Source organism: Sceloporus occidentalis, unplaced genomic scaffold (assembly GCF_023333645.1).
Source record: "Sceloporus occidentalis isolate IW3139 unplaced genomic scaffold, rSceOcc1.0.p SCAF_6, whole genome shotgun sequence".
NCBI classification, from domain to species: Eukaryota; Metazoa; Chordata; class Lepidosauria; order Squamata; family Phrynosomatidae; genus Sceloporus; species Sceloporus occidentalis.
In genome coordinates, this window is record NW_028316986.1 from 68,620,461 (window position 1) to 68,647,380 (window position 26,920).

General features: G+C 41.5%; 1 protein-coding gene across 1 annotated transcript in view; it reads left to right on the forward strand.

Moving 5' to 3' along the window:
* The first annotated feature begins 11,780 nt into the window (after positions 1–11,780).
* The window catches only part of CAPN9 (calpain 9), a 49,686-nt gene continuing 34,546 nt past the window's right edge, over positions 11,781–26,920 (forward strand). The window contains exons 1-5 of the mRNA XM_089529953.1: positions 11,781–11,853; positions 13,839–14,077; positions 22,850–22,919; positions 24,098–24,216; positions 24,677–24,810. Of these exons, the coding sequence (XP_089386079.1) occupies positions 11,823–11,853; positions 13,839–14,077; positions 22,850–22,919; positions 24,098–24,216; positions 24,677–24,810 (593 nt within the window). The 5' untranslated portion in view covers positions 11,781–11,822. The remainder of the gene's footprint in view (positions 11,854–13,838; positions 14,078–22,849; positions 22,920–24,097; positions 24,217–24,676; positions 24,811–26,920) is intronic.

Below are 26,920 nucleotides of genomic sequence, written 5' to 3' on the forward strand. Positions count from 1 at the left end.
CTTGTCAAAGGGGAAACCTTTATGGGCATGATCCTTATGTAGCCCCTAGTAGGGACTGTGAAAATTTCCCAAACCCTACTTACCAGTAACCAGCATTACAAAGTCTGTTCTATCGATCAAGAAGAAGCTGCCTGATATTCCTGCCCTCCTCACATGAGCAATCTTGAGTATGAGTGGGATTTGTGGCACTTTTTCTGTCTGTTGTACCAGAGCTCACTCATAGGCAGGGGCAGAACCCTCAAGCAGCTTCCTCTTGATCAACAGTGGAATGGACTCCTGTTAATCCCTGATGCTGCTTCCCAGTAAGTGAGGTTATGTACTAATGGTCATTTGGGATTTCAGCAGCTTTCTTTTTCTGAAAATAAAGACATTACTATGTTACACTGAGGGATAACGTCAGTTAGGTTGAAGTATAATTGCAACTTTTGGGTTACATTTTATAATTACAGGAGAATATTGTAAAGCTAAAGCAGTGGCCTGCACTGTACTTTATAGCTTCATTTAGCTTTTTTTGGAATTCATTAAAATAGTTATTTTTAAAAAAAAGAATGGAAGAGAGTTATTTTGAAACTTGTTAATTATGAGTTTTGCATTTGTAAGCCTTTGGGATGGTAATGAGCTGTAATTCAGTATAACTCAGTTACTTTTTTTGGAATAATACTTCAACTGTTGTAACTCTTCTATTTCCTCAAATTCCTTAAGAAACTGAAGCTGCCTCAAACATAAGAATGGAAAGAATATTTGGAAATATTCAGAAAATTGTTGAGAAGGATCCTGGACTAATGACAATCTTTACAGTTTGGGACATATTCTATGCAATATTGGCATGTGATTGCTTTGCATAGAAATAGCATTTTCTGCAAAGAAAACAATATTTCTAGACAGCATACTAGTAATTTGGGAATTATTCTGTGCAAAATTTGCATGTGGTTAATTTGTATAGAAAACATTTTCTGTGCAAAAGATAAATTTCCTATATAGAAATATTATGTGCTGCAGGAAATGCTGTTGCCAATGCAGAAAAAGCTGTACTTGTGGGTTTTGTTGTTGTTAATTGCACTCATGTTCGCCCTGACTCATGGCAACCCTGTGAATGAGACACCTCCAGGTCTCCCTATCCTCTACTGCTCTGCTCAGTCCCTGCAAACCCATGTCTGTGACTCCCCTGACTGAATCCATCCATCTTGCTTGCGGTCTTCCTCCTCCTCTTCTTCTTCTCCACTCTACCTTTCCCCACATTATTGTTTTTTCTAGTGATCCATGCCTTCTCATTATGTGGCCAAAGTACTACAGCCTCAATTTGATCATCATGGCTTGGGTCCAATCTACTTGCGAGATTGCCTTCTTCCATATGATCCACCCCGCACACTTAAGTCCTCTGGGAATAACCTCCTGCAGCCAAAAAAGACAAGGGTGACTGTGGTTACCCAGAGGGCCTTTTCATTTGCCACTCCCAAACTATGGAATGGTCTGCCAGAGGAGATCCGACATATTACTAAACTTGATGGCTTTAAAAAAGCCATCACGACAGATATCTTGTGACAGGCCTTCCCTGAGTCACTCACTTAGTCACCCTGAGATGATATAGATCATGTCTCTGATTACTCCTGATTACCCCAAGATATCCCATTTCTTCCTCTCTCTGATTGGTTTTAATTAACTGTTTTAATGATTTAACTTATATTTTATTGTTACATTAGAATTATTATGTTATACGTATAATGAGGGAGGGAATAGTGGGATTTATTTATATTGTGTGAATTTTATTTTAGTTGTAAGCCGCCTCGATTCTACAGGAAAAGTGGGATAGAAATAAATTCTTATCATCATCATCATCATCATCATCATCTTGGCTTCCAAGGAGAGTTCTGGTTTGATCTGTTCAAGGACCCATTTGTTTGGCTGTCCATGTTACCCTAAGCACTCTTCTCCAATACCATATTTTGAATGCATTGATTTTCTTTCTGTCTGCATCCTTCACTGTGCAGCTCTCACATACATACAGTACATGGCGATGGAGAATACTATTGACTGGACGATTCTGATTTTAATACTCTGTAGTATATATTTGCTAGTTCTAGTCCTTTCATAGTTGCCTTACCCATTCCTAGTCTTCTTATTTCTTGACTGCAATCTCCATTCTGATCAATGTTTGATCCTAGGTACAGGAATTCCTTGACTATTTCAATATATATATAATATAAAACTTATAAACTTGTGGGTTTAGTTTGTGTAAAATTTGTACATGGTTAATTTGTATAGAAAACAACATATTTTGTGCAGGAAACAGCATTTTCAGTTCAGTAAATAATATTTCTACATAGGAATATTATTTTCTAAAGAGAAAATGTTGTTTTCTATGTAAATCAACCACATGCAAATTTTACAAGGAAAAGTACCCAAATTGCAAATAGGCTTGGAAAACTGGATTTCAAAGGTAGTAGGCTGACAACCTCCATCTTGCAATGGGAAGAAAATTGTTATATTTGCTGGTTTCTTTTAGAAGAAACTTAGTAAAGGATTTTGCACCAACAACAGCTGACCAACTCTATTTTTGTAACATCAAATGTAGTCATACCTTGGGAGAGCTCATTTTTGGGGAATACACCTCTGAGAATCTCCCAGGAGTTTATCAGAGAAGGGAAATTGGAAGTATAATCCGATGGCAATCTGAATGCAATCATGGGGTTTAACATTATTGCATGATAACCCACTACACACAAATACGGGCAATGGGAAGTCGGTCCGAACGCAATCACGTGGTTTCATGTTATTGCTTAATAGACTGCCACATGCAAATTCCGGCAATGGCATGCTGTATTCGGGCAATGGGGAGCCAGTTCAAATGCAATGCGTATTCACATAATTGCACGAAACTAGTGGCTTTAAGTGAATGCGTTTTGGCCCCACTTTCTTTTCATTCAAATTTAAGAGAAATTCCTCCCGTTTGATAAACTCCCTAGTCAGCAGCTGGAGGATACTGAAAGCTTGTACTCTAAAAAAGTAATTTTTGTAAACTCTGTGCTTAGTAATGGTGGTGTTATTGGTGGCCTTTGAAAACAAAAGTTCTTTTTCACTAAATCCCCATTAATAATAATAAATAAAAAATAAAACTTTAATTTATATCCCGCTTTTTGTTTCCACAATCAAAGCGACGTACAACCTTTTAAAAAAATACAATATATACAATTCCCCCCTTAAAAAGGATTAAACAATTCCATCCATTAAAATTACAGACGATAAAAATCTAGAAACAATACTACAATAATAAAATAACGGTGGGCAGAGTCTTCACTTGTATATGACTGTGGGGGGAGTGTTACATGGCCGGGATCTATTCTGGGAAGGCCGGAATAGATCCCGGCTTAACTTATGTCCTCTTGCATCAAAAGCAAGATCAGGCCGGGTGGAACAAGCTAGAGGTTGGATATGTCTCACTGCAAGTTTGACTGCCAGTCAGCACACAACCTTTAGACAGGTGCTGAGATTTGGCACAAGTTTCTTTTACACTTTAGCCTTGTTACGTGTGAACTGCTCAAAGGGCCATCACGTGCCTTGGGCCCCACCCCAAACATTCACATTTTCAATATTTGGCTCAGTGTAGATTTTGTCTTTCCTCTTTGTCCCCTAACTACTCATACTGACCATTGTTGCAACTGAACTTGTCACCCCAACACCAAATCCATATACCCAACATAGCAACTCTATTACTAGTCACACTCCTCTCCCACCGTCCATTAGTATAAATGTCTGCCCATAGATTATTCACTCCATGCATTTGATGAAGTAGACTGAGGCTGCATCTGTATTGCAGAAATAATGTGATTTGCCACTGTTTTAACTGCCATGGCTCCATGCTATGCAATTCTGGAATTTGTAGTTTGTTGTATCACTAGAGCTCTCTGACAGAGAAGGCTAAATATTTCACAAAACTACAAATCACAGAATTCCATAGCATTGAGCCATGGCAGTTAAAGTGGTGTCAAACTGCAGATGCATCCTGAGTCTATAAAGCTACCAATTCCATTCTGCCAGTTAGTCTCAAAGATGCAATAGGATCCCTTTGCATCTTTTCATGCTGATAACAGACTAACACAGCCAGTTGTGTGCTACTAACATTTTAAGTGGACAGCTGTAGGGAAAAAACTATTCACATTGATTTTCATTGATTTTCCAAGCATTCTGGAATCCTAATAGTGCTGGATTTCAGAACACATGACAATCTCCCAGAATCTTAACTTTATAGGAGATTATTGTACTGCCTTTTTCCATTTTTCCATCCCAACCTCTGCGCAGGATGAAAACTTTTAAGCACAGATTTTATTGCATGTCTCAATGCCGAGGTTGGGGGCACCCTGTACTCGACCATGGTATCCCATACCCAATCTGGACTTTTCATGTACTTTGCAAAGAAAGTCCTGTTCTTTCGAAAAGTGCTGGAGAAATCCAGATCAGGTATGACCTGGGCACAGAGACATGCAATAAAATCCATGCTTAAAAGTTTTCATCCCACGCAGAGGTCAGGACAGAAAAGGGCAGTGCAATAATCTCCTATATCATGCTGGCCCCCATAAAGTATTACACCGGTGTAAGTCACCAAGAGGGTCCTGGCCTTTGAATCTATTGAAATGGCATAATTTAACTAAGTAAGTCCTCTTGAACTCAATGGAGCATTATGTGTAGAGTTCAGGGATTCCACCTAAATATTAGGAAGAACTTCCTGATAGAAGAGCTGTTTGAGAGTGGAATAAGCTGCCTTGGGGTTTGGTAGAGTCTCCTTCTCTGGAGGTTTTAAAACAGGCTGGATGGCCATCTTCCGTGAGTTTGTTGATTATGTATTCCTGCATGGTAGCTGGTTGGACTGGATGGCTCTTGTAGTTTCTTCTAACTCTATGATTCTATAAGCAACTACAGAACTGCACACTAAGTCTTTGGAACACTTTCCCCATTCCATTTTAAGACAATTCCTTACCAAAGATTTGGGTTGTTCCTGTTTTTCATTTTGCCTTCACATATCATTAACTTCACATATCATTAAATTGGGTCTAAATGCTTAAGATATAAAATAAATGCATGTGCACAACTGTCAAGCCTTATAGTAAGTATATAAAGCAGAACTGGAGAAACAAAATGTAACAACAAGGTATTTGAGAAAGAGATAGCATATCATTTTTTATCAGCAAGATGAAATAACAAAAACAGCACCTAGGAGTAGTTGTAGCTGAACAATTAGTAATAATTGATAGCTTAATAATTATATTATATATTATATAACATATTATGTAACATAATAAAATCATTATTCTATTATATAAATATTACTATAAGTAATAGTAGCTCGACAAGTAAAATGGTAGAAAATGAACACACACCTCTCTTAGATTTGATATCTTGGGAAGACAATCTTGCCCTGTTTCTCGTGCTCAGAAACTGATTCCAAGAGACAATCTGGGTCCATATTTATTTATCCCCCCTGATTGCCTAACCTAAGTTACACATTAGCTGTCCCCTCCACTGTCTGACTTCAGTGCACAGTGTTCTGGGCTATGTGTTTTTCCATGTATTGGTAATCATTGCTCTTTCCTTTCCCAGTGAGAAAAGCAAATACTAGCCTGGGAGATAATTTCATCAGTGCTCTGTTTGCTACCTCCTCCAAGTTCTTGTTCCTCATATGTTCACACTTCTCTAAAATGGAAATTACCTAATTGCAGACCTCATTCTGCATGGCAAACAGTAAATTGTACCTGATATCAGGATGTTATATAAATAGTCTCGAGTACTCCATTTGTGAAGTGTAAATAGAAGACAGGAGAGATGATAGTGAAAGGGGTAGGGTGCCATATGGCTTATTATGGAGGTTGATATCCCCTACCAACCATACAACAAGAAACTCTCACCCCCAAACCGATCTTATAACTGCTGCAGCACCTCCCAACAGAGCCATTTAATGGCTGGTGGAGAAGTGTCTGCCAGGACAGTATGTATGTATAACTATATGCACAGGAATGACACAATCTTCTGGGGACTCCAGAGGACTCCTTAGGGAGGTCCCAAAGGATGTCTGCCACTTTGTGGTGGAGGCTTGTTGGGAAGAGGGCTGCAGCAGCTAAAAGAGGGGAGGTCAGAGGAAGATATTGTGTGGTTCTGCCTGTGGAACTTGAACACTACATCTCTGTTTTAACACAGTATACTGACTTCACTGGTCAGACACAGAGGAGTCCCCATCCCAAAGCAGATCTGAATCTTTGGGCAGGTGCATACAAGGAAAAGCACTTCCTCAAATTCTGAGGTCCCAAGCTACTGAGGGCTTTAAATTTCTAGGTTAAGGACCATAAGGAGGGAAGAGCAGGAGCCCTAAAGTTGTCCATTAGCACTTAGCACTCAGACAGCAGACTGAGCAGATGCATAGTTGGACCTGGTCACAGTCTTCCTCAAATATTGTAGTCAAGATCCTGCATCTCAGATTATGATGTGTAACTTCATGATGACAAAGCTACATCACTGATAAAATATACAAAGATGTTAGAGAACTGTGGTAATGTGCAACAGGGCACTTCACAAGATGTCCCATTGCACAATGGGGCTACCACTGCACAGTGGGACACCACAAAAGGTTGGAGACATTTTTACAGCTGGGTGTAGGGCATCTGTGGTTTACACAACTGTTCTGAATTACCAATGCCCTATGACTATGTTGGGGACCATTGCGGATCACTGAGCAAGGGCAGCTTGTCCCAGCTGCTCCCAGGGTGACCAGATGCAAGGGAGAAGCTTCTCCCCAGAGAGGAGGGACTCAATACTTTATCAAGGCAGTGAAAGATGCAGCCAGTGTGTGTGTAGGGGGTTTACAGAGGCCACATGCTCTGGTCTGGAGACTGCTATGGACTGGGAAAGGGAGAGATTTTAATTACAGGAGCTGCTCCAAGACAAAGGACTCTCCAATAATCTAACACAGATACTCCTTCCCCAATACATCATCATCATCCTTATCATTATTTATTGTATTTATACCCCATTCTTTAGAAATGCTCTCAGAGCGGAAAACATGTCTTCCCCACACAGCTTCAAGTGTTCACTCTCCCACACACACAAAACAGGTTTCTTCTGCTACCTCTTCTCTCAGCCTGTCTGATGAAAGAAAGCAGGAGCAACAGTGCAACTCCAACCTGTCAGCTAAGTCCCAGAAAAGCTTACAAAGCTTAAGCAGGGTCTCAAATTTGAAAACCCCTTTTTGCTGCCACTTCTCCTATTCCACAATGTGCTGTAACTCTTTATCCCAATCTGTCCCAAAATGGTGCTGTTCCGAGCCACAGAAGCGATGCCCTGTGCCAAGGCCTCATGAGAGTTTCCCAACTGCTATACTAGTGAAAGACGCCTGTAAGGGAATGAGCTCACATGGACAGGCAAACAGCAGAAGACACCACCACACGAAATGATCAGCAAGACTGTGTGGTGGTTTTTTGAGGACCCTGAAAAAGAGGTTTCATACAATCCTTATCCCCACTGTGGTTCTAAAGGCTGCTGGTTCCCCTTGTCTTTCTTGCACACCAATGCTTTGACTCAAGGCTCCCCTGCCACCCCATTTTTCCCTCATTACCCCCCTGGAACCTTCCACCATACCCTGGGGGAGGCATACCACCCTCTTTGGGCATCACTGTTTTAGATTATTTTAATTATTTCTCTGTTTTCAGTTTTTAGTTTTCAGTAGTATATGATTTTGCCTGAGATTCTTTGATATAGGGCAAGATGGAAATACTTTAAATAAACAAAGAAACAGACAAACGAACAGATCAGATGTGAACCAGAAAGCATTTTCAACAGATCCCTTTCCTTTGTGAAACAGGACATGTGGCCTCTCTTCTGTTAAAGTTTCCTTTTTAATTCTTTGGGGTTCTTTGGAGGAGAGGCTGCCAGAGAGTTGAAGCCTTTCTGAACAGTTAAAAAAGGTTAAATACATATATCTTAATAGTAATACCAATACATATGATTAATACATATTCTGTATTATGTGTCTTCAAGTCATTTCTGACTTATGGTGACCCTAAGGTGAACCTATCATAGGGTTTCCTTAATAAGATTTCTTCAGAGAAGGTTTGCCTTTGTCTTCCTATGAGGGTAAGAGAATGTGACATGCCCAAGGTTGCCCTGTGGGTTTCCATGGTTGAGTGGGAATTTGAACCCTGGTCACAAGCTGTGTTCTCTCTTTTGGCCCTTCTTCTCTTCCTCTCTCATCTGGCTCCATCTTTTCTTCCATTGTGGGGAAGTTGGGAGGAGGGAAAGGTTTCATATCAGACAAATGAGAGAAAGGATTGGGGAGAGAAAAGGAATGAAGGAGAACTCATGCACCAAAGGGGAGGGAAGGAGGCAAATTCCCAGCCACAAAGTCCATGTTTTATAGTAGTACCACCTCTTCCCTTTCAGGTACATTCCCGCTGCCACTTATCCCCTGTGGCTTGCTGCCACCTCCTCAGCTGCTCCTTGCTTGATTGCCAGAGCAAAGGCCCTGGTCATTCTGTGTTTGTGTGTGTCTTGTTCCCCTACGAGGGTGGAAGAAGAAGGAAGTCCAAGACCTATGCCACCTCTGCTATTGGGAGGGCAGAAAGAATGGACTTTAGGAGGTGTGTGTGTGTGTGTGTAATAAGCTGTTGTATTAATCTCACTTTTTATGAGATAGTCTTGCATGCATAAGGACAGCGAATCCAGGTGCTTTTAAACTGCTTAACTCCTGTTAGGCGTGGGTATTTTTATTTTTGTATTAACAAGGAAAAAGAGGGGCTTGCTTTAGAGTGGGTGAATGCCACCCCACAACACTCCTCTTCTCCTCTTTCTTTCATGGCAACATGCTCAAGATGGTTGTGCTTACAAGTTCTCTTAACTCCTCCCTGGCTTAAACTCTCCTTATTGTAATAATGGAAGATTTTTTTCCATCATTTTTCAATGTACATTTGCTGCTCTGAAGTGTGATTTTCTGTTTGCATAGTTCTAACAAGTAGAAGTGTTTGTAAAAGTATTTTGTTTTGAAGGAAAAGGTGAATATTGTTATCCTAAGAAACTGTAGGGCTGCCCTTGTACTAAGGTCAATGTTGTCTAGTTGTTTTATTCCATAAAAAAGTAATAAAGTATATTTTTTCATAACACCTGAAAGAAATCTACTTAAAAACCCATTTGGATACTCCAGGTATGTTGGTGTACCACACATATCTCATTAAAGACATTAAAATACATTAAAGGTAAGTTTCTGTTCATTTTACTTAACTTTTGTGTACGTGTATGTGTGCATACACACAAAAAATTATATATAATGTGCAATTTACATTTTCTGGGAAACAAAATCCATTTTCAAAGTAAAAACAAACAAACCCTGGGTTCCGCTTTTAACCAATTCTATCCCATGAGGTAAAGAGAGGCTTCCTGTACCTGGGTTAAATGAAGACACACATGTGAAGTTTTTAAATTGGATTTTAAAAAGTGTTATTACAGAGAAAGGATACAGAAAACATAGAAGAAAAGAAAGAGGAAAGGAAATACATAGCATATGAACACGGGCTAAGCCTATACACTAAGGACCATATTCCCCAAAATACATTTTCTGGAGAATGAGGTCTATAAAATATACCATCTAATGCAGCATGATCTTCTGAATACTGAACGATGGAGCGTGAATATTTGTCTTTCCAACTTGGAGAGCAAGGCTTTTTTTAACAACAGTATAAGGACACAAGATCCAACACCTTTAACCTTCAGTTAAATTCCACATCACAGGAATTCAGTTTAAAAGAACATGTGCATTTACAAATTTTTCTAATACAAATTTAATACATTGTAACACATCCAAAGGAATAATCTAAAAGGAGTAATCACTGAACATACCCGGATCATATGCCACTGTGAAGAATTATCTGCATTACACTGCCAATTTTTAGTTAAGTTGTAGAAAATAGTATTTTTCTAAAAGGGTGGCCAGTATATTCAAAAACATCATTTTTTGCAGGATCCAAGTTCTATGTCTAAAGATGCTTTAGATATTGAGGCTAGGAAGAAAAGCTACTGTTTTGTGGCACAAAAGATGATAATTAACAAATTATTTTGAGTGTGCAAAAATGCACATTTGCAATGGTGCTATGATGCCAGAACACCAACGACGTCATGTGATAGGGCATGACCACTGGCTGTGTTACTGCATCACTATGTCGCTATAACATCATGGTGTTATAGTGTACTGTACATGAGGTTGCCTCAAGAACTAAATATCCATCTCCACCTTTTTCTATCTGACACCAGGTCTCACTGGCTCATGATAGTGGTGGTTATATGCATGTTCTGTTTATACAGTATCAGCTCATAAAACTTCAGGAGCAAGGGAAGGGGGCTGGGGGGAGAACTGTTGGGTGCATACACTCAGTCACATAATGTCATTTGGAGCAAGGGAGGGCAGTGCTGGACTCACAAATAGTTATTTGCAAGCCTGATAAGAATAATTAAACTGAATAGTAATATTTGTAGTTACATCTGACATTATCAATATCAGTGTAACTGTGCATGTCCTTCAAGAAGTGAAGGGCATGTGGAACTTTTAAAATGTTGCATTACATGTTGTGAAAAAAATATGGACAAAAATAGGGCACATTATAAAAGAATATGTAAACAGATTTAAGCAGACTCCAACAGAGCACTGTTCAAAGGGATACAGAGAGATACTGGATGGAATTAAGAATTAAGTCAACTTGCATAAACACAACCTGGCATACTCACACACACATTCATTTATGCACTGATCTACAGAAAACAAATCTGATATAATCTCTCTCTCCTTCCCTCCCTCCTCCTCCTCTGTGGAGCTACAAGGGATACAAGTCCTTATCTTTTTAGCAACCTCTTCTTCTTAGATGAGACTGCCCCCTAGTGAAACTGACTTGTAAATACTGCAAATGGCTTTGTAAGTAATATGCCTTGTATAAAATTGGCAATTGCTGTGGCTGCCACACATTCACTATCTGCATCATGTTGAATGTGAGCATCTTTGGATATTATTTTTTTTAACCATTAATTTATAATGTGCTGAAAATTGATGTTAGTAGTAGTGGTGGTATTGCTATAATTTCATGGGGTCACCATAAGTCAGTAGGTGATTTGGAGGCACAGACACATAACACTTTGTGAAAAAAGACTTAAGGCTTTCCCCTGTCCAAGAGAACATGTCCTCTTTTAAAGAAGGATCCTAACAGGATCTGCTCGCCTCCTGGAACCAGCTCTGTCAGTGTAACCAGTCAAGGCTGAGCACAGTCTGCTCTGATCTAATGTGAAAGACAACAGTAAAATGACTCAGCAGCATGCCTTAAAGTTTATTGAGTTATTGTTAAGCCTCTCTAATGCTTACTTCTGGTGGGAGTTAGAGGTGAAGCTTTTCTCTGAAATTATTCTGTAATAACTGGCTTTCCCACATTGTCTAGGTCATTAGTGCAACTGCCACAGGGCTCTCTTCTTCTGCTTTAGAAAGAGGCAAGGGATGGTAGGAGTGGCTGAACCCACATTGGGGGCTAATGATGGCCCAGTTCTTCCTGATTCTTGGTTGATGTGTTGTAATGTAATGAATGTGACACACCCAGGTCTGATATGAATTAAAAAAAAAAAGCTTGCATAGTTAATCTGGCTCTGTTCCAGCCGTGTTTCTTTTTGTTTCTTACAGGGTAGGAAGCATGTGTGGCCTCTAGCCCCACAACAATCCTGATGTCAATCTTCTCAGAGATGCTGCATATAGCAGGAACACTATGGGATAGGAGGCTCATGAATCACATATTTCTCGGAATACAAAACTGGTACTGATGCCAGTGCTTGTTTCCATCAACAGCCAGGGTAGGCCACATGTGTCGTCCTGTCTATTTTGCATCCCTGCCATCTTATATATGAATCCACAGCCCAAATTTAGCAATGTTATAGTAGCAATGAAGCTGCTATTTCCTTTGAAGACAAACTTAGATAACATCCTGTTAGCAACCTATGCAAACACAAGTAGGTCAATGGATGTGGAAGTGATTTCCCCCCCTTTGCATAATGGTCATATGCAGCTGATGATGCCATTATGTTACACACGAGGTGTTAGAAAAACTCTTTGTTATGGGTGATGTCTCTTGCCCGGTGGTTCTGAACTGGTACCAACTGGAACAGATGCAGTCTTCCCTGGAGCTCAGGAACAAAGTAACTTCAACACAGATTTTCACTCATTTGAGGGTTTATTGACTTTGTTGCTATTTACACATTCACAGCAGGCTACTATACATCTATTCTCTTTCAGAGTCCATGCTAGAAGAAAAACTTGAATATGACATTGTTCTCTCAAAAGATCAACTTTCCCACCAAGTGGACACACCTCTTTCCCATGAAGTCACCATGCAACACAAGAATATAACAGCAACATATTTTGCTTATATTTTGTCTACATCGTTTGTCCTTGAACACTTGTTCTTCCAGGCCTAGACTTCCTGGCTTTCAACAGGAACCATTTTAAACTTTAGTTAACCATTGACACATCTGAACATTTTCAATACAAATAGAAATATATTTTAACATGAGGGACTGTTGGAAGAGTTGGAAGACATGTCAAGGGCCATCAAGTCCCATGCAAGAGGGTGTGCTATGTTGGTATTTAATATAGGAGTTGCATAACATAATTCTGCTGGTGGATATTTACACGGTGCTGAAGGGATGTATGATATTGCTTAACTTGCTTGATAACTTGCTTAATTTTGTATAGTTTATATTTTTCGACTTTTAGATTATATGCCATCGGCAGGTTATAAACTGTTTTGATAATGCCTGTAAAATGCCATGCATCATCATCATCATCATCAGCAGCAGCAGCAGCAGCAGCAGCGCAAACCTTGTTTTAAAGTGGGATGGCAGTTCTAGAAGCTGTCTGGAGGGGAAAACCTGCTTTTATTCAAGGCACATTATCTCTGGATGGCTTGTTTTCAAGGAAATGGAGGGCTTTCGGTTGCTGTCCTGTTGCCAAAATACTCTGCCACATAGCAGCATATTTAGCACTAGCATAATAAAAAGGTGTGCCTCTTGTAGATTACCACTACCCCCAGCTCCCAAGAAAATGTCAATCCCAGAGCTACATCTACAGTGTAGATCAGGGACTGAAGAACATGTTGTACTCCAGGCATCACTGGACTGCAGTTCCCATCTTCTCTAGCCAGTAAAGCCAGTGGTGCAGGATGATAAGAATTGCAGTTCAGTATCTGAGGTCTTGCATGTTCTCCAGTCCTGTTGCTGACCACACTGCTCATCCATGCCTCTGACAGAAAATGACAATCATGTAATGCCTACAAACACCTGAGACCTGAGATTTTCATGCCCTGTCACATTTTTAAAGTCAACCATCCAGCAAAGACAAAGACACCACGCCCTCCCTTTATCACTTGAACCTGAAGGCCTTGGGAGTGCCTCTTTTCTTGGTTTGGACACAGTGGACTCATAACCATGGTCAACAATGGAGCTATCTCTCTGCCACCCATTGTGGTTTCTGAGTTAACATGCCAGAGGGCAAGCATCCAGCAGCCAAACAAGTTTCCTTTTCTGTTTGTTCTCAGGGTGTTCCTTTTTGTTTCCTGTGGGTGAGACTATCAGCGTGCCATTCAGGTGCAAATAGAGAGGGCTGCTTGCATAGAGGTTTATGTGTGTGTATGTTTTTCTCCTTACTTCCCTGACAGTCTAGATCTTCTTGCTTGCTGCCTGGGGCAATTTGATCCTATCTCCCATTTTTTGGTTCTTGTTGTTTTCGAGAGTTGTCATCTTCAGTTTTTCTCCTCTCAATTTTTCATTCCCTGCCTCTTCAGTTACTTGCTACAAGTGGAGTACAGCAATGCCATACACCTACCGAGATGCCAATCCACGGGCTCTCCCATTGCCACAGAGTGCCCGTGCCACACATTCTACTGGCCAGACGTACAAGGAGCTGAAACTTGAATGCCAGCAGAAGGGGATACTGTTTGAGGACTGTGACTTTCCAGCCAATGACTCATCCCTCTTCTTCAGTGAGAAGCCTCCTGTCCCCTTTGTATGGAAAAGACCTGGGGTGAGTATAATAAAGATTTTTCATTTTCTTTTTGTCCTATCCTGTAGAATTTGGTTCAGAATCAGACAAATTTGCCTTTATTTTATTTTATTTTATTTTATTTATTTTAACTGCTCAGGTCATCTCTCCCAAGATAATAGTGAGATAGATTGGTGGCATTCACAAGCAGTGGCTTGGATCTTGTTGATTAGTCTGAGTTAGGGCAGATCCATTCAATTAATTGTGGAATGATGAGTCAATAAATAGGTAAATCCAACTGACTCAATGGTTCTACTCCTAAATGGCAGTGAATTGGGCTGTATGGCCCTTGTGGTCTCTGTCAATTCCATGATTCTATTCTAGTCAGGATTAACAACAACATTGACAACAAAGATCTGGAAACCATGCCTTATGAGAAGAGGCTTAGGGAGCTGGGTATGTTTAGCCTGGAGAACAGAAGGTTAACAGTTGACATGATAATCCTGTACAGCGCGCCCGCGCCATATGCGGGTGCGCCATACGCAGCCTTGAGCATACGCGCTCAAGCCACGGGCACGCGCGGGGCGGAAGGGGCGGCACGTCCCATTCAATTGAATGGGTGCGCACGCCCGTTGCGCCCTGCGCGCATCCGCGCCACCGCGCACGAGCCCCATTGTTTCCAATGGGGCTCGAGCATAGGCAGAATTCACCTTACACGGAGGGATCCAGAACGGATCCCCCGTGTAAGGCGAGGACGGACTGTATAACTATTTGAAGAGGTGTCATACTGAGGATGGAGCAAGTTTGTTTTCTGCTGTTCCAGAGAATAGGACGCGGAACAATAGATGCAAGTTACAGAAAAAGAGATTCCACCTAAAATTAGGAGGAACTTCCTGACAGTAAGAGCTGTTCGATAGTGGCACACACTGCTTCAGAGAGTGGTGGAGTCTCCTTCTTTGGACGTCTTTAAACAGAGGCTGGATGACCATCTGTTTGGAGGTGCTTTGAATGTGAGTTCCTGCATGTCAGGAGGTTGGACTGGGTGGCTCTTGTGGCCTCTTCCAACTCTGATTCTATGGGGCCAATGCCTCCTGTGTGACTACTTCTTTCACTACAGTATTTTGGTCACTATTCTGTACCCTTCACTTCTCTCACCCTCTGTCTTGCAAATATGTTGACCCTTGCCTTGTTTGGAAAATGTCCCAAATTCTATATTAACATGACCATCTCCCTAATTATTGTGCAAAAATTGAGCTTTCATGGTGTAGGATATGTATTATAGATGGTAAAATAGAATATACCTTGACAATGTTCCCAAATTTCCCAGAAAGATCAGGTATTTATTTATTTGCTGAAATATTTGTTTATTGCCTGCCAGCCTGCCAGAGAACTCAGTGTGATGCCCAGAAGATGAAAAGAGATGAAACTATCTTTAAAAATTAATCAAAGCAATAGGTTTTTTAAAACCCTCACCAAATTAAAGCAGTCCCCAAGCTAACCCTGCTTTTAGGAATCCCGCTCTCAAACTAAATAATATAATCCTGGCTGCCTGATGGAAGTCCAAGAGTTATAGAGCCAACATGACTTCGCTTGGGAAAGGCTTCCCAACTGAAGTGCTGCTCTTAAGAAAGCCCTATCACCTGGTAAAGAAACTGGACATAGTTGTATAATAAATGGGAGTCCCTCCATTTATCAGAACCTTCTCAAATAACAAAGGGTTAAATGTGGGAGGAGATACAGTCACATTTTAATGATGGTCTACATCACAGGTGATGAGATAGTAATTGTGCCATGATTGAGAAGAAACACGAACCTTCAAGATGGTTCTGAGAGGAAGTTTTTAAAGAGCCGAAAGCAGCACAATGCTTTTGTCAATCTGCCTTTGTTTGTGGCTCATGCCAGACAAACCATGAGGGGCTTCTAACCAGGAGCTCTGAAACTGGGAGGCTATGGAGCCAGAGAATGGAGTCCAGACTCCCAACTATCCAGAATAATAAGGACTACAAATCCAATCTGAGATGTGAGTAAGACTGGGAAATGTACCAGCCAATGGTGTTAGGATTTTTTTGTTTGTTTTCCTGGTTTGGCTGAATTGATTTGGCTCTGTAATCTATACTTTCTATCTGTGCCTGGAGGACAAGTTGGTCCTTCATGTAAGTGAATTGTTTTGCTATAGGAGTCCTTTACTTAGAATAAAGCCTTTCTTTAAAGTACTCTACCTCTCTTGCACTCCACTTTCACATGCCCTAGCTTGGCCTGGTTCTTCATTACGGTTGGCAAGGGAAGTACCAGTGAAATTCTTCAGCAAGGTCCCAATGCCATTGATAAGGTGGAAGCAGTGGAATCCCTTCCCAGGGTGTCACCCAATGTGGGGAAGCAGGGCTTCTGCAGTGGGGCCAAAAGGGCACTTCCTCCCTTGCTGCCACAGCACATAGAATCACCATTGGTGATGTGAAGTGAGGTATCTGCTTGGCCCTCTGAGCAGTCCCCTTGGCCTTCCAAGTCTTGCGTGGCCATGGCCGCATAGGACCCAGAAGGCAGCCACCTTCCACCCACCCCAGCCTTCCGAGTTCCATGTGGCCATGGCCGTGCGGGACCCAGAAGGCAGCCACCTGGTCCCCGCAGGGTGTACAAGTTCACCAGGTGACACCCCCCCCCCTCTGAGGTGTCACCTGGTTCAGTCCACAACATTGCATCCCCTAATAATGCCCCTGGCTGGAAGAAGTCAGTCATGGGGTGGTGATAGCGAGTTCTTTAGATAAAAGGTGGTCTCAAGGAATTCCATCCAGCTCAGGTAGGAGAACAGAGGGCGGCCCAGAGACCCCCTCACTAGCTGTGAAAGCCAACCCAATATTTGTATACAGTAGGCCCTCCCCTTACACAGGCGATCTGTTCCAGATCCCCCATGTAAGGAGAAATCTGCGTAGGCCTGTGCCCCACTGGAAACAATGGGGCGCGTGCTTGTGGCTGTGCAAGCCGTGGGCACACACGCCATTGCTTTTATCATAGTGTGACTTCTGTGTAAGCTGGAAGCTGCGTAAAGTGTGCCCATGTATGATGCGAGCGCACTGTACATTTCTTTTTATAGGTTTTTTTCATGCTTGTTTTATAGCTTATTCTTCACTGATTCTCAGTTGTCTTTCTTTAGTTCTTTCCTGGCCTTATCGGTCTATAGGCAAAAGAGATAAAGGAGACATAAAGGAATCCAATAGCATCTTTCAGACTAATTGGTTGATTATATCATTGGCTTTCACATGTATCAACCCACCTCCTCAATTGTACTGAGGGGCAGCCAAGGCAGTAGGGATTGTGGCCAGAGTGTAATAGGATCACAGAGATGCTCATCCTAGAATAAACCAGTTAGTCTCAAAAGTGCTACTGGACTGCTTTGTGCCTCTTTATGGTGAAATAGCTGGATTCTCCATCTCAAATAGGAGAAAGAGGAATAATCATTCAGTGCAAGAATAATTAAGGTATGAGGGAGGGCTAGATGCCTCGCTTCAACCCTCTGTGGCCTGGATGACATCCATGGGTGAAGGTATCCCTCTGACACCAGTGGTGTAGTCATACTCAGTGATGTCACTGCTGGACCCCTATGTGTGGAAAAGAAAGAAGGACAAAACTGTTCTCCACTGGCACTTGTGAAACACCAGCTGAGTCCCAGATTCAGAAAGAAACTGCCTCTTTATTAGGATAGCTTTTTCAGAATACACTAAAAGACCCTGGATTCCATAGAAAGGAGTTGTTATTATGTAACTTCAAGTTACATGGTAACTCTGTCATAGGATTTTCTTGGTGAGTTTTATTCTAAGGAGGGTTGCCAAGGCCTTCTTCTAAGGCTGAGAGAGCGTGACTTGCTTAAGATCACTCAGTGGGTTTCCATGGCCAAGTGGGTATTCAAACCCTGTTTTGAATCCCAGAGTGCTGGTCCAACATTCAAGCCACAGAAAGCATATTCTGGGTAATATATGCATTGTGACCAATTTCTATGGGTATTATATGCCCCCCCAAAAAAGAAAAATGAAATAGATAATAATCCAAGGGTCCAGAAAATGTGATGTAGAGGTAGAATAATAACTTTTCCCTTGTGTGAAGTCATGCTAGTAGGTTCCACATGTAGAGAGTGGTTGGATGTTGCCATTCTCTTCTGCTTGTTCTTGCCCACCCCTCTTGTTCTCACCCTTCCCAATGTGCAGTAATGGGCAAGACCCCAACAAAAGAAGGAAGGTGGGAGACGGACTGAAGGAGAATAAACAAACAACAACAACAAAAAAAAAAAACCCTGCAGCTCCCTTGTCTCCTGCTGAATCTAATTGCTGAAAGGCATTATGCAGACTGCTGAGTCAGAAGCTGCCAAATTTAATGGCCTCTCGTTTCCACAAAAGAGCTGGGATTTTAATAGCCCTAAACAGCGTAGAACCAGGTTACCTCTGAAAGCATCTCCTATGAACCTGCCTGGCCTTAAATATCAGCATCACCTGCTCTCCACCCTCTCCCTATGTGAAGTTGGGTGGATGCAGAGCTTTGAAAAGTGACATTTTTAGATAGCAATATCTTGAATCACCCAGCCTGTAGCACGGTGGTGACTATAATGCATAGATGGGCAAAGTAGAGCCCAATGGTATCATTGTGTGTGGGTGCAATGGTGCAGCCGACACTGAATAACACCCCAGAAGGGGGGTGACACCCAGTGAGGCACTCCACCCACACTCCCCCCTTGCGCCTTCCCCATGCATGCTCCCACCCTCCCAATGCTTTCCTATGGTCCTCCATGCATGCTCCCACCTTTCCCACACTCTCCTGTGCATGCTCGCACCATCCCCATGCCATCCCACACTCCTACCCTCCACACGCTCTCCCATGCATGCTCCCACCCTCCCTGAGCCCTCCCATGCTCTCCCATGCACACTCCTATCTTCTCCACACTCCCCCATGCATGCTCCCACCCTCCCGGTACCATCCCAAGTTCCCCCGTGCATGCTGCTACTCTCCCCATGTTCCCCCCCACACACTCCCACCCTCTCTGTGCCTTCCTCACACTCCCTCACAAGGTGGCATGGGGGAGGGAGTATACATCCCTGGAAGCCCTGCCCCCAAAAGCCCCACTCCCCGCATCGGGTGACACCCAGTGCCGGGACGCCACTGGTGGAGCCTTGTGGACCACTTGCACCTCTTGGGACCCCTAAGTGACTGGAAATTTGGAAATCTGAATCTTCAATTCTCTCATTGACTCACACTAGGAAACCAAAATAGGCTGAAACTTTTTTGCAATTTTCTTTCCTCCCTTCCTCCTCCCCATGTACCAGAACTTTAGAAATGTTTTATAACAGTGTAGTGTGAGAGACCATAATATTTCTTCAGAGCAAATAACTGCTGGCAAACTGCAGACAGTTCCAATGGAATTTTAGTTAGCTGCCTTGAAAGTTTGCTTTTATATTTAAAAAAATGAAAGTTGTTTTTAAAAGCATGTACAGTCAATTAAGAGTTCGATCTGCCAATTTATGCTACTTTCTGCACTCTTAAAAAAGAAAGAAAGAAAGAAATACAGAGAGACAGAAAGAGCTCTATTATTCTACACAATTATTGTGTTATGGTTCCATCCTACAGGACACAGGCATTTGCAGTTTAGGGAGGAGCACTCAGAATTCTTAGCCAGAGAGCTCTAATATTTCCTTACAAATCCCAGGATCCCATAGGATACAGCCATAGGAGTTAAAGTGGAATTGTAGTACTATAAATATCTGTGTGAAAGAAACCACTTTCCATATTGGTCCTGATCCATTTTGGATTGGAATCAAGTGAACTCAATCCAATTCAGATCTGATAAGAATCTATCAGACACAACCTTATTGGTTTCAGAATTTATGATTTATCGGAAAACATTCCACAATCTTCTTATGAAGGGTTATGGGAGTCATAGTGCAGAACATCTGGTAGGCACCAGTTTGCAGGAGGCTGTTATAGAAATGCAAAGCACCAGTGCTAACTTAATCCCTTCCTTATCACAATCTTCCCACATGATTATATCCTCAAGGCAAACAAGCACTGCCTTTGCATTGTACAGCTCAGTTACAAGCTCCACATGACTTGGTGTGTTGAACAAGCAGGTAGTGCCAGTGATGAGGACCAGGCTGGTTCACTTTGTCTTTTGTTCTCTCTCTCTAATCAAGACATGCCCAGCATGGTCATGTTCTCCCCCAGAAAAGGCCTAGAGCAGCAGGAATGCAGCAGGTCAACCAGCCCACCTGCTCTCTGACATTTCCTTTGAATCATTCAAAGTGCTCTTGGTCTGGAAGGGCAGGGAAAATGCCAGTCGCTGCCCCGTAGTCATTTCTTAAATTATCCATGGCTAAGATAAAGCTGGCAGTCTCCATCAACTGCCTTGGCTGCCAATGGACATTTCTCTGTATCTTCTGTTGCATGGCCATGATTGCTCTTCCTTTTCAACCACAGTGAGGAAGGTTCTAGCCCACAAGCAGGTTCCTTCCTATAGTCAGTCCACCATATCCATGGATTTAACCATCCACAGCTTGAAAATATTCAAAAAAGTTCCAAAAAACAAACCTTGATTTTGCCATTTTGTTTAAGGAACATGCCATTTTATTATGCCCTTGTATATAATAGGACTTGAGCATCCTTGGATTTTGGTATCCACAGGGTGTGCCAGAACCAAATTCCAGTGGATATCAAGGGCTCACTGCATATTGCTCACTTGGGATATAAAAGTATCCCAATCTGAATATTGTTGTATTCTCCAAATGACCCCTGAAGTTTTTCCCCAGCTTTGATTCATATTGGGTTGTGAGTCCCCTCCCCCCCACCCCCTGTTCACAAGGAAATGTATGTGCATTCATTTTCTGAATTTTTGTTTTTAAATTATATATTCATGCATATTTTTAAACACCAAGGATTGTATCCTTGTGTAGCTCCAGAATATTTTTGTAGTAATAGGGATCACCTACTGCATTCTAACTTTTAAAGTGATTTTCTTCATATTAAGTACCATCTCAGTATATTTTGGAACTAAAACCCCAGCTTGGTCCTTGATCTGGGCTGCCAGATTTACATCTGTCTCTAAATCAGCAGATAATGATTTAACCATGGTGTGGCTGGGAAGTATTAATTAGTTGCCATTGCTCAGCAGTGGCCAAGTGAAAGTGTGACTCATGCCATAATTCAAGAGAAAGCAGCAGAGCTTGAATCAATACGACGCAAGTATCTGGCACCGCACACTGAGGTTTGTGCCTGGTGTCGATGCATGGCTGGTCTTTAATGTTTAGGCACCTCCCAGTAAAAACCTGGGGCACATTTTCCCCATTGCTTGTTTTAGTCAGCAGTGGTGCCCAAGATCCTGTTTGACACTGGTGAAGCATAATATCTACCAGGCTACTTAAGCAGGAGGTTCTGAGGGTGACAGCTGCCAACCAATGGCAGCTCAAGGTAGCTCTCCCATCACACACCACTGCCAAGCAGTAGCTGTCTTGGTCACTTGTGGAGTGGTATCCCTTTGTTGTCCAGCAGCTATTGCACAGCTAGAGGAAGGCGATACATACTGAATACCTCCTTGCACAATATTTTAAACAAGGATTTCTGCTAGTAGAAATCACCAAGAGAATTCCAGCCATTATGTCCCAGTGGATCAGTGGATTCAAAGGCAAGGGACTGGGTCCAGATTTAAAAGAATATAGCTGGACATTAACCACTTAATGTCCCTACAGGGTGCACAAATGTAAGTTGCAACAGAGATTCTGAGGTATTCTCTGTTTCTACTAAAAACACATACAACTTTATAGGAGGTGCATTGGGCTGTTGTTTTTTGTAAAACAGGTTAAAAACCTGTAACTAGTGTGAAGCCATCAGAACAGCAAGAACAAAACTAAATAAAGGTTCTTCATCCTATATTACTTTGTTTTGGAGACTGATAGTTCCTTCTAAAAGTGTTGACACTTCATTTGCCACAGTAGAAGTGTATGCACTGTGACATTCTCAGTGGAAAATCCAATAATTCAGGATCAGGGCAGTAATTCTCCATAATCTTCCAGGGCAGAGAACAGCAACACAACACCCACCATTAAGTAGGTGGAAGTAAGGGTGGAAAGAATATTGAAATATATATATATATATATATATTGAATGATTGGAAAATATGTTTCTTCAATATCAAAAAACCCTGATGAGAAAAATTCTGGATTGACTAGAATCTTTACAGTTCAGAACTTCTTCTGTGTGTGTTTTGTGTGTGTGCACGCACATGCACAGAAAACAGATTTTTATGTGCAAGAAACAGGATTTTCTTGCACATAACACTTTCTGTGCAGTAAATAGTATTTGTGCTTGGGCAAGTCACATGCTTTCAGTTTCAGGGGAAGGCAGTGGCAAACCTTCTCTGAATAAATCTTGCCAAGAAAACTCCATGATAGGTTCCATAAGTCAGAAACAACTTGAAGGCACACAACAAAAACTACATGCACAAAATGCTGTCCCTTGCACACAGAATGTTGCTTTCTGTGCAAAATACTACATGTGAATTTTGTACAGAATAAGTCCTGAAATGCACAGTTTTCAAAGACTTCCTCACAGCAGTAAGAATACCTATAAAATTGTTTCCATTGAGAAAGAAATGAGTGAAGAATTACATCTTTAGTCAGAATGGCTTTGTAAATTGTGCCATAGAAGAGTTAATAATAGAGCTTTGCAGCGGTGAATGACTGTTGATGACCCCTGGTATGGCCTGCCTCTAGGATAGATGTTATGTTCTAACTAAATTAGACTATATTCTGTTGGGATGACTTTTCCTCTGTTATATTTTTCAAGGAAATTGTTAAAGATCCAGAGTTTATTCTTGGAGGCGCCACAAGGACTGACATTTGTCAAGGAGATCTTGGTAAGTGTTTTCCACTGAAATTATTCCTGCGTGAGGCAGGGTAAGGACTTTGAAAATAATGTTGCTACTAATTGTGTTCATCGTTGATATTATGAGTAGTTTTACTGTTTCAAGGCAATAAGACCCTCCCTGCATTAAGAACCAGGCTGAGTAAAAAGAGACAAACAGAATCAAGACTGAATCCAGCAGCCAGTCTCAACTACTGTAGAGCCATCAAAACAGTGGTAACTTGGAAAGTTAATTCTTACATAAGTTCCATTGATTCTAAGGGTCCACTCCAGGAGGGGTTGGCAATTGGGTTTGGGCCATAGAAATTTAGAGTGGGAAGAACCTTAGTGGTCATCTAACTCAACCTCCTGGCTCAGTGCAAACATTGTACAACTGCAGCCTCACTGGCATGCCATTTATTTATGTATTTAGTTTCTTGCTTTTTCATTAAATATATCTAATGCTGTATGCATTTGCATTTCATCAACAGGGAGGGGGGGAAGGGTGTGCAGGATCCCACACTGCACATTCCACTTTGACATACACATGGCCATTTATCTATAGTTCCTTGGATTTCCCCTCCTAGTTAAAAAATCACTTGCTTTGTCTGTGCAAAACTACATCCAGCAATGACAAAATATAGGCACACTGTAGAGTTTTATGAGTTATCGCTTTTTGCCCAAGAAAGTGGCAATCATTGTGCAAAGACTTGTGTGGAAGAATGTGAAGCCTTCTTGTGTAAGGCTTCTTTCACAGAGCTTGGTAAAATTCTAAGGAGGAATCTGAAATGGAGGCCGAATAGAATGGCTCTCCTTACCCGTGAGAAAACACAATCCTATCCATGTCTCTTCAGAAGTGAATGACATTGAGTTCAGTGAGAATTATTTTGAGATGAGTGAATAGAGGATTACAGCCTAAACCTCCCAAATAAGGTTCAATATACAGTGGGCCCTTAATATCCACTGGTGTTTGGTTCCAGAACCACTGCCTCCTCCATCACCCCGTGGATACCAAAATCTATGGGTGCTCAAGTCCCATTATACACAATGGCATAGTAAAATCAAGGTTTGCTTTTGGGAGATGATAGATAGATAGATAGATAGATAGACAGATAGATAGATAGATAGATAGGATTGGCCTTTTTAGTCATCGACGCGCTAGAAATTTTCATTGCTATATTTGATTTCCAGGTGACTGTTGGCTATTAGCAGCTATAGCATCACTTACCCTTAATGAAAAGGCATTAGCCAGAGTTGTGCCACAGGATCAGAACTTTGGACCAGGTTATGCTGGAATATTTCATTTTCAGGTAAAGCAACTCTAGTTTTTAAAACAAATCTTAATGTTCTACTGTGTGGAAAGTACTGTACCTAAATCTTCTTATGATTTGGAGGCAATGGTTATTTTATAGTGTCTAATAATATTATTATATTATATTGAATCTTTGGACCTTTTCAAACTACACAGACATAGAACTATTATGCTGCTTTAATTGCCATGGCTGTATCTTGTGGGATCCTGGGTTTTGTTGTTTGGTGAGGCACTTGAGCTCTCTGTTTAAGAATTCCAAATTCCCCTCCTGAAACTGCAAATCTCATAATTTCATAGGATGGAACCATGGCAGTTAAAATGGAACCACAGTGCTATAATTATATAGTGTGAAAGGGCCCTTTGTCTCCCTGGCACTTCCAGCAATTAAATGGTTCACATCAAGCAACATATCAGAAACAAATACTTTGTTAATATTATTCCCAATTTGTTTTTAATAGTTTTGGCAACACAATGAGTGGCTGGATATTGTTGTCGATGACCGACTGCCCACCTTCAAAGACCGTTTGGTTTTTCTCCACTCAGAGGACCACAATGAGTTCTGGAGTGCACTGCTGGAAAAGGCTTATGCCAAGTAAGTCATGCAAACCATATTGTTCTTTATTTTCCCAGCTATAGTAACTTTTACTTTGTTGCTATCTAAATTCTTCTTTTACATATGATCTGTGTGACAGGTGAAAACATTCTGTCAGGAGATGGATCAGGACCCAACTAAACCCTGGTTTGGTATCTGTTGTTAAATACAAGTGGAGGGAGTTAAAGATGTGTAGGAAGCTAAACAGTTTTTTAATGTGAAATTTGCACCATATCAGGGGAGCTCCACATGTCCCTACATTAATCTTGGGATTACATCAGTGTACAACTGTTTCAGTAGAGTGCATTTTTAGTTCAGGAATGCTTTCTTTTCCTGTCATGTTGCTTGTAAGAAAGGCACAAATGATATGTTCGATTGATATTGAGATTTCTAGTTTAGATCAATTGATAAGTCCAGATCAAGAATTTGTGCCATTTGTAATACTGCAGTCCAGTTATCAGTTATTCATGGGTTGTTTGTTGTTGTTAACTTCCTTTGAATCAACACTGACTCATGGTGACCCCGTGATGAGAAATCTCCAAAAACCACTGTCTTCAACTGATCTGCTTAGGGTCTATAGACTCAGGACCGTGACCTCCCTGATTGAGTCTATCCATCTGGCATGTGGTCTTCCTCTCTTTCTAATGCCCTCCATCTTCCTTAGCATTATTGTCTTTTCTAGTGAGTCATTTCTTCTCATGATGTGGACAAAGTACGACAGCCTCAGTTTAGTCAGCTTGTTTTCCAGGGAACTTGTCTAGTTCTTTTGTAGTTGCCCTCTTTAATCTCAGTCTTCTTCTAATTTCTTGACTGCATTCTCCCTTCTGATCAATGACTGATCCAAGATATGGGGAAATTTTTAAGATCCGTGAACTTAAAAATCTGTGGTGTGCACACCCCCGTCAAACCTATAGGGCTTGAATACGTGCGAGCCTCCGTTTTTGCGGGGGTGGTGGTGGTAGTGGTAGTGTCTGGAACGTATCCCCCAAGAAAACAGAGGACCAACTACTTTTGGAAACAGCCCTTGAGTTCTCGGGGACTAGCTAGTTCCCTTGGAACAATTACTAGGAAAAGTTAAAGAAGAAAGTGCAAAGGCAGGGTTACTGCTGAACATAAAGAAAACAAGAATAACGTGCATGGAGGATCGATATAAATTCAACCTAGACAGTGAGGAAATTGAAATAGTTAAAGAGTTCCTGTACCTTTGTGCAAACATTGATCAGAAAGGAGATTGCAGTCAAGAAATCAGAAGGAGGCTAGGAATGGAAGGGCAGCTATGAAAGAACTAGACAAGATCCTAAAGTGCAAAGATATATAGCAATAGCAATAGCAAGTACATTTCTATACTGCTTATCAGTACACTTAAACACTCCCTAAGTGGTTTACAATGTGTAAGCTAATTGTCCTCAACAAGCTGGGTAATCATTTTAGTGACCTACACAAGGATACAAGGCTGAGTTGACCCTGGAGCCCTCCCTGGGATTGAACTCACAACTTTGTGGCTGTGAATGCCTGCAGTACGAGCATTCAACCATTGGGCCACCAGGGCTCCTGGTATACAACTGAATACTAAAGTTAGAGTCCTTGTATCTTTTCTTTGGGGCGCCCCTCTTACACAGACCCGTGGCGAGTTCACCATAGAGTATTATTTTTGGGAGGCGGTGGTCCTCCATCCTAGAAACATGTCCTGCCCAGCGCAGCTGTGTCCTCAATAGCATGGCCTCAACGCTGGTGATCCCTGCTTGCTCAAGGACAGCAATATTCGTCACATAGTCAGTCCAGTGTATATTTAGAATTGTGCATAAACAGTGCTAATGAAAGCATTTGAGGAGTCGTAGGTGTTGGCAATAGGTGACCCATGTTTCAGACCCATAAAGGAGAATAGACAGTACAATGGCTCTATACACACTGATTTTTGTGCTTCGCCTCAAGTGTTTGTTACTCCAGACTCTTTTGTGAAGCCTTCCAAATGCACTATATGCCTTTGCTAATCTGTGATCGATCTCTTTATCAATCTGGGCATCTGAGGAGATGATACTTCCCAGGTAGGTGAACTGCTCAACAGATTTAAGCACAGATTTGCCTACAGTGATGTAGGGATGATAGTGTT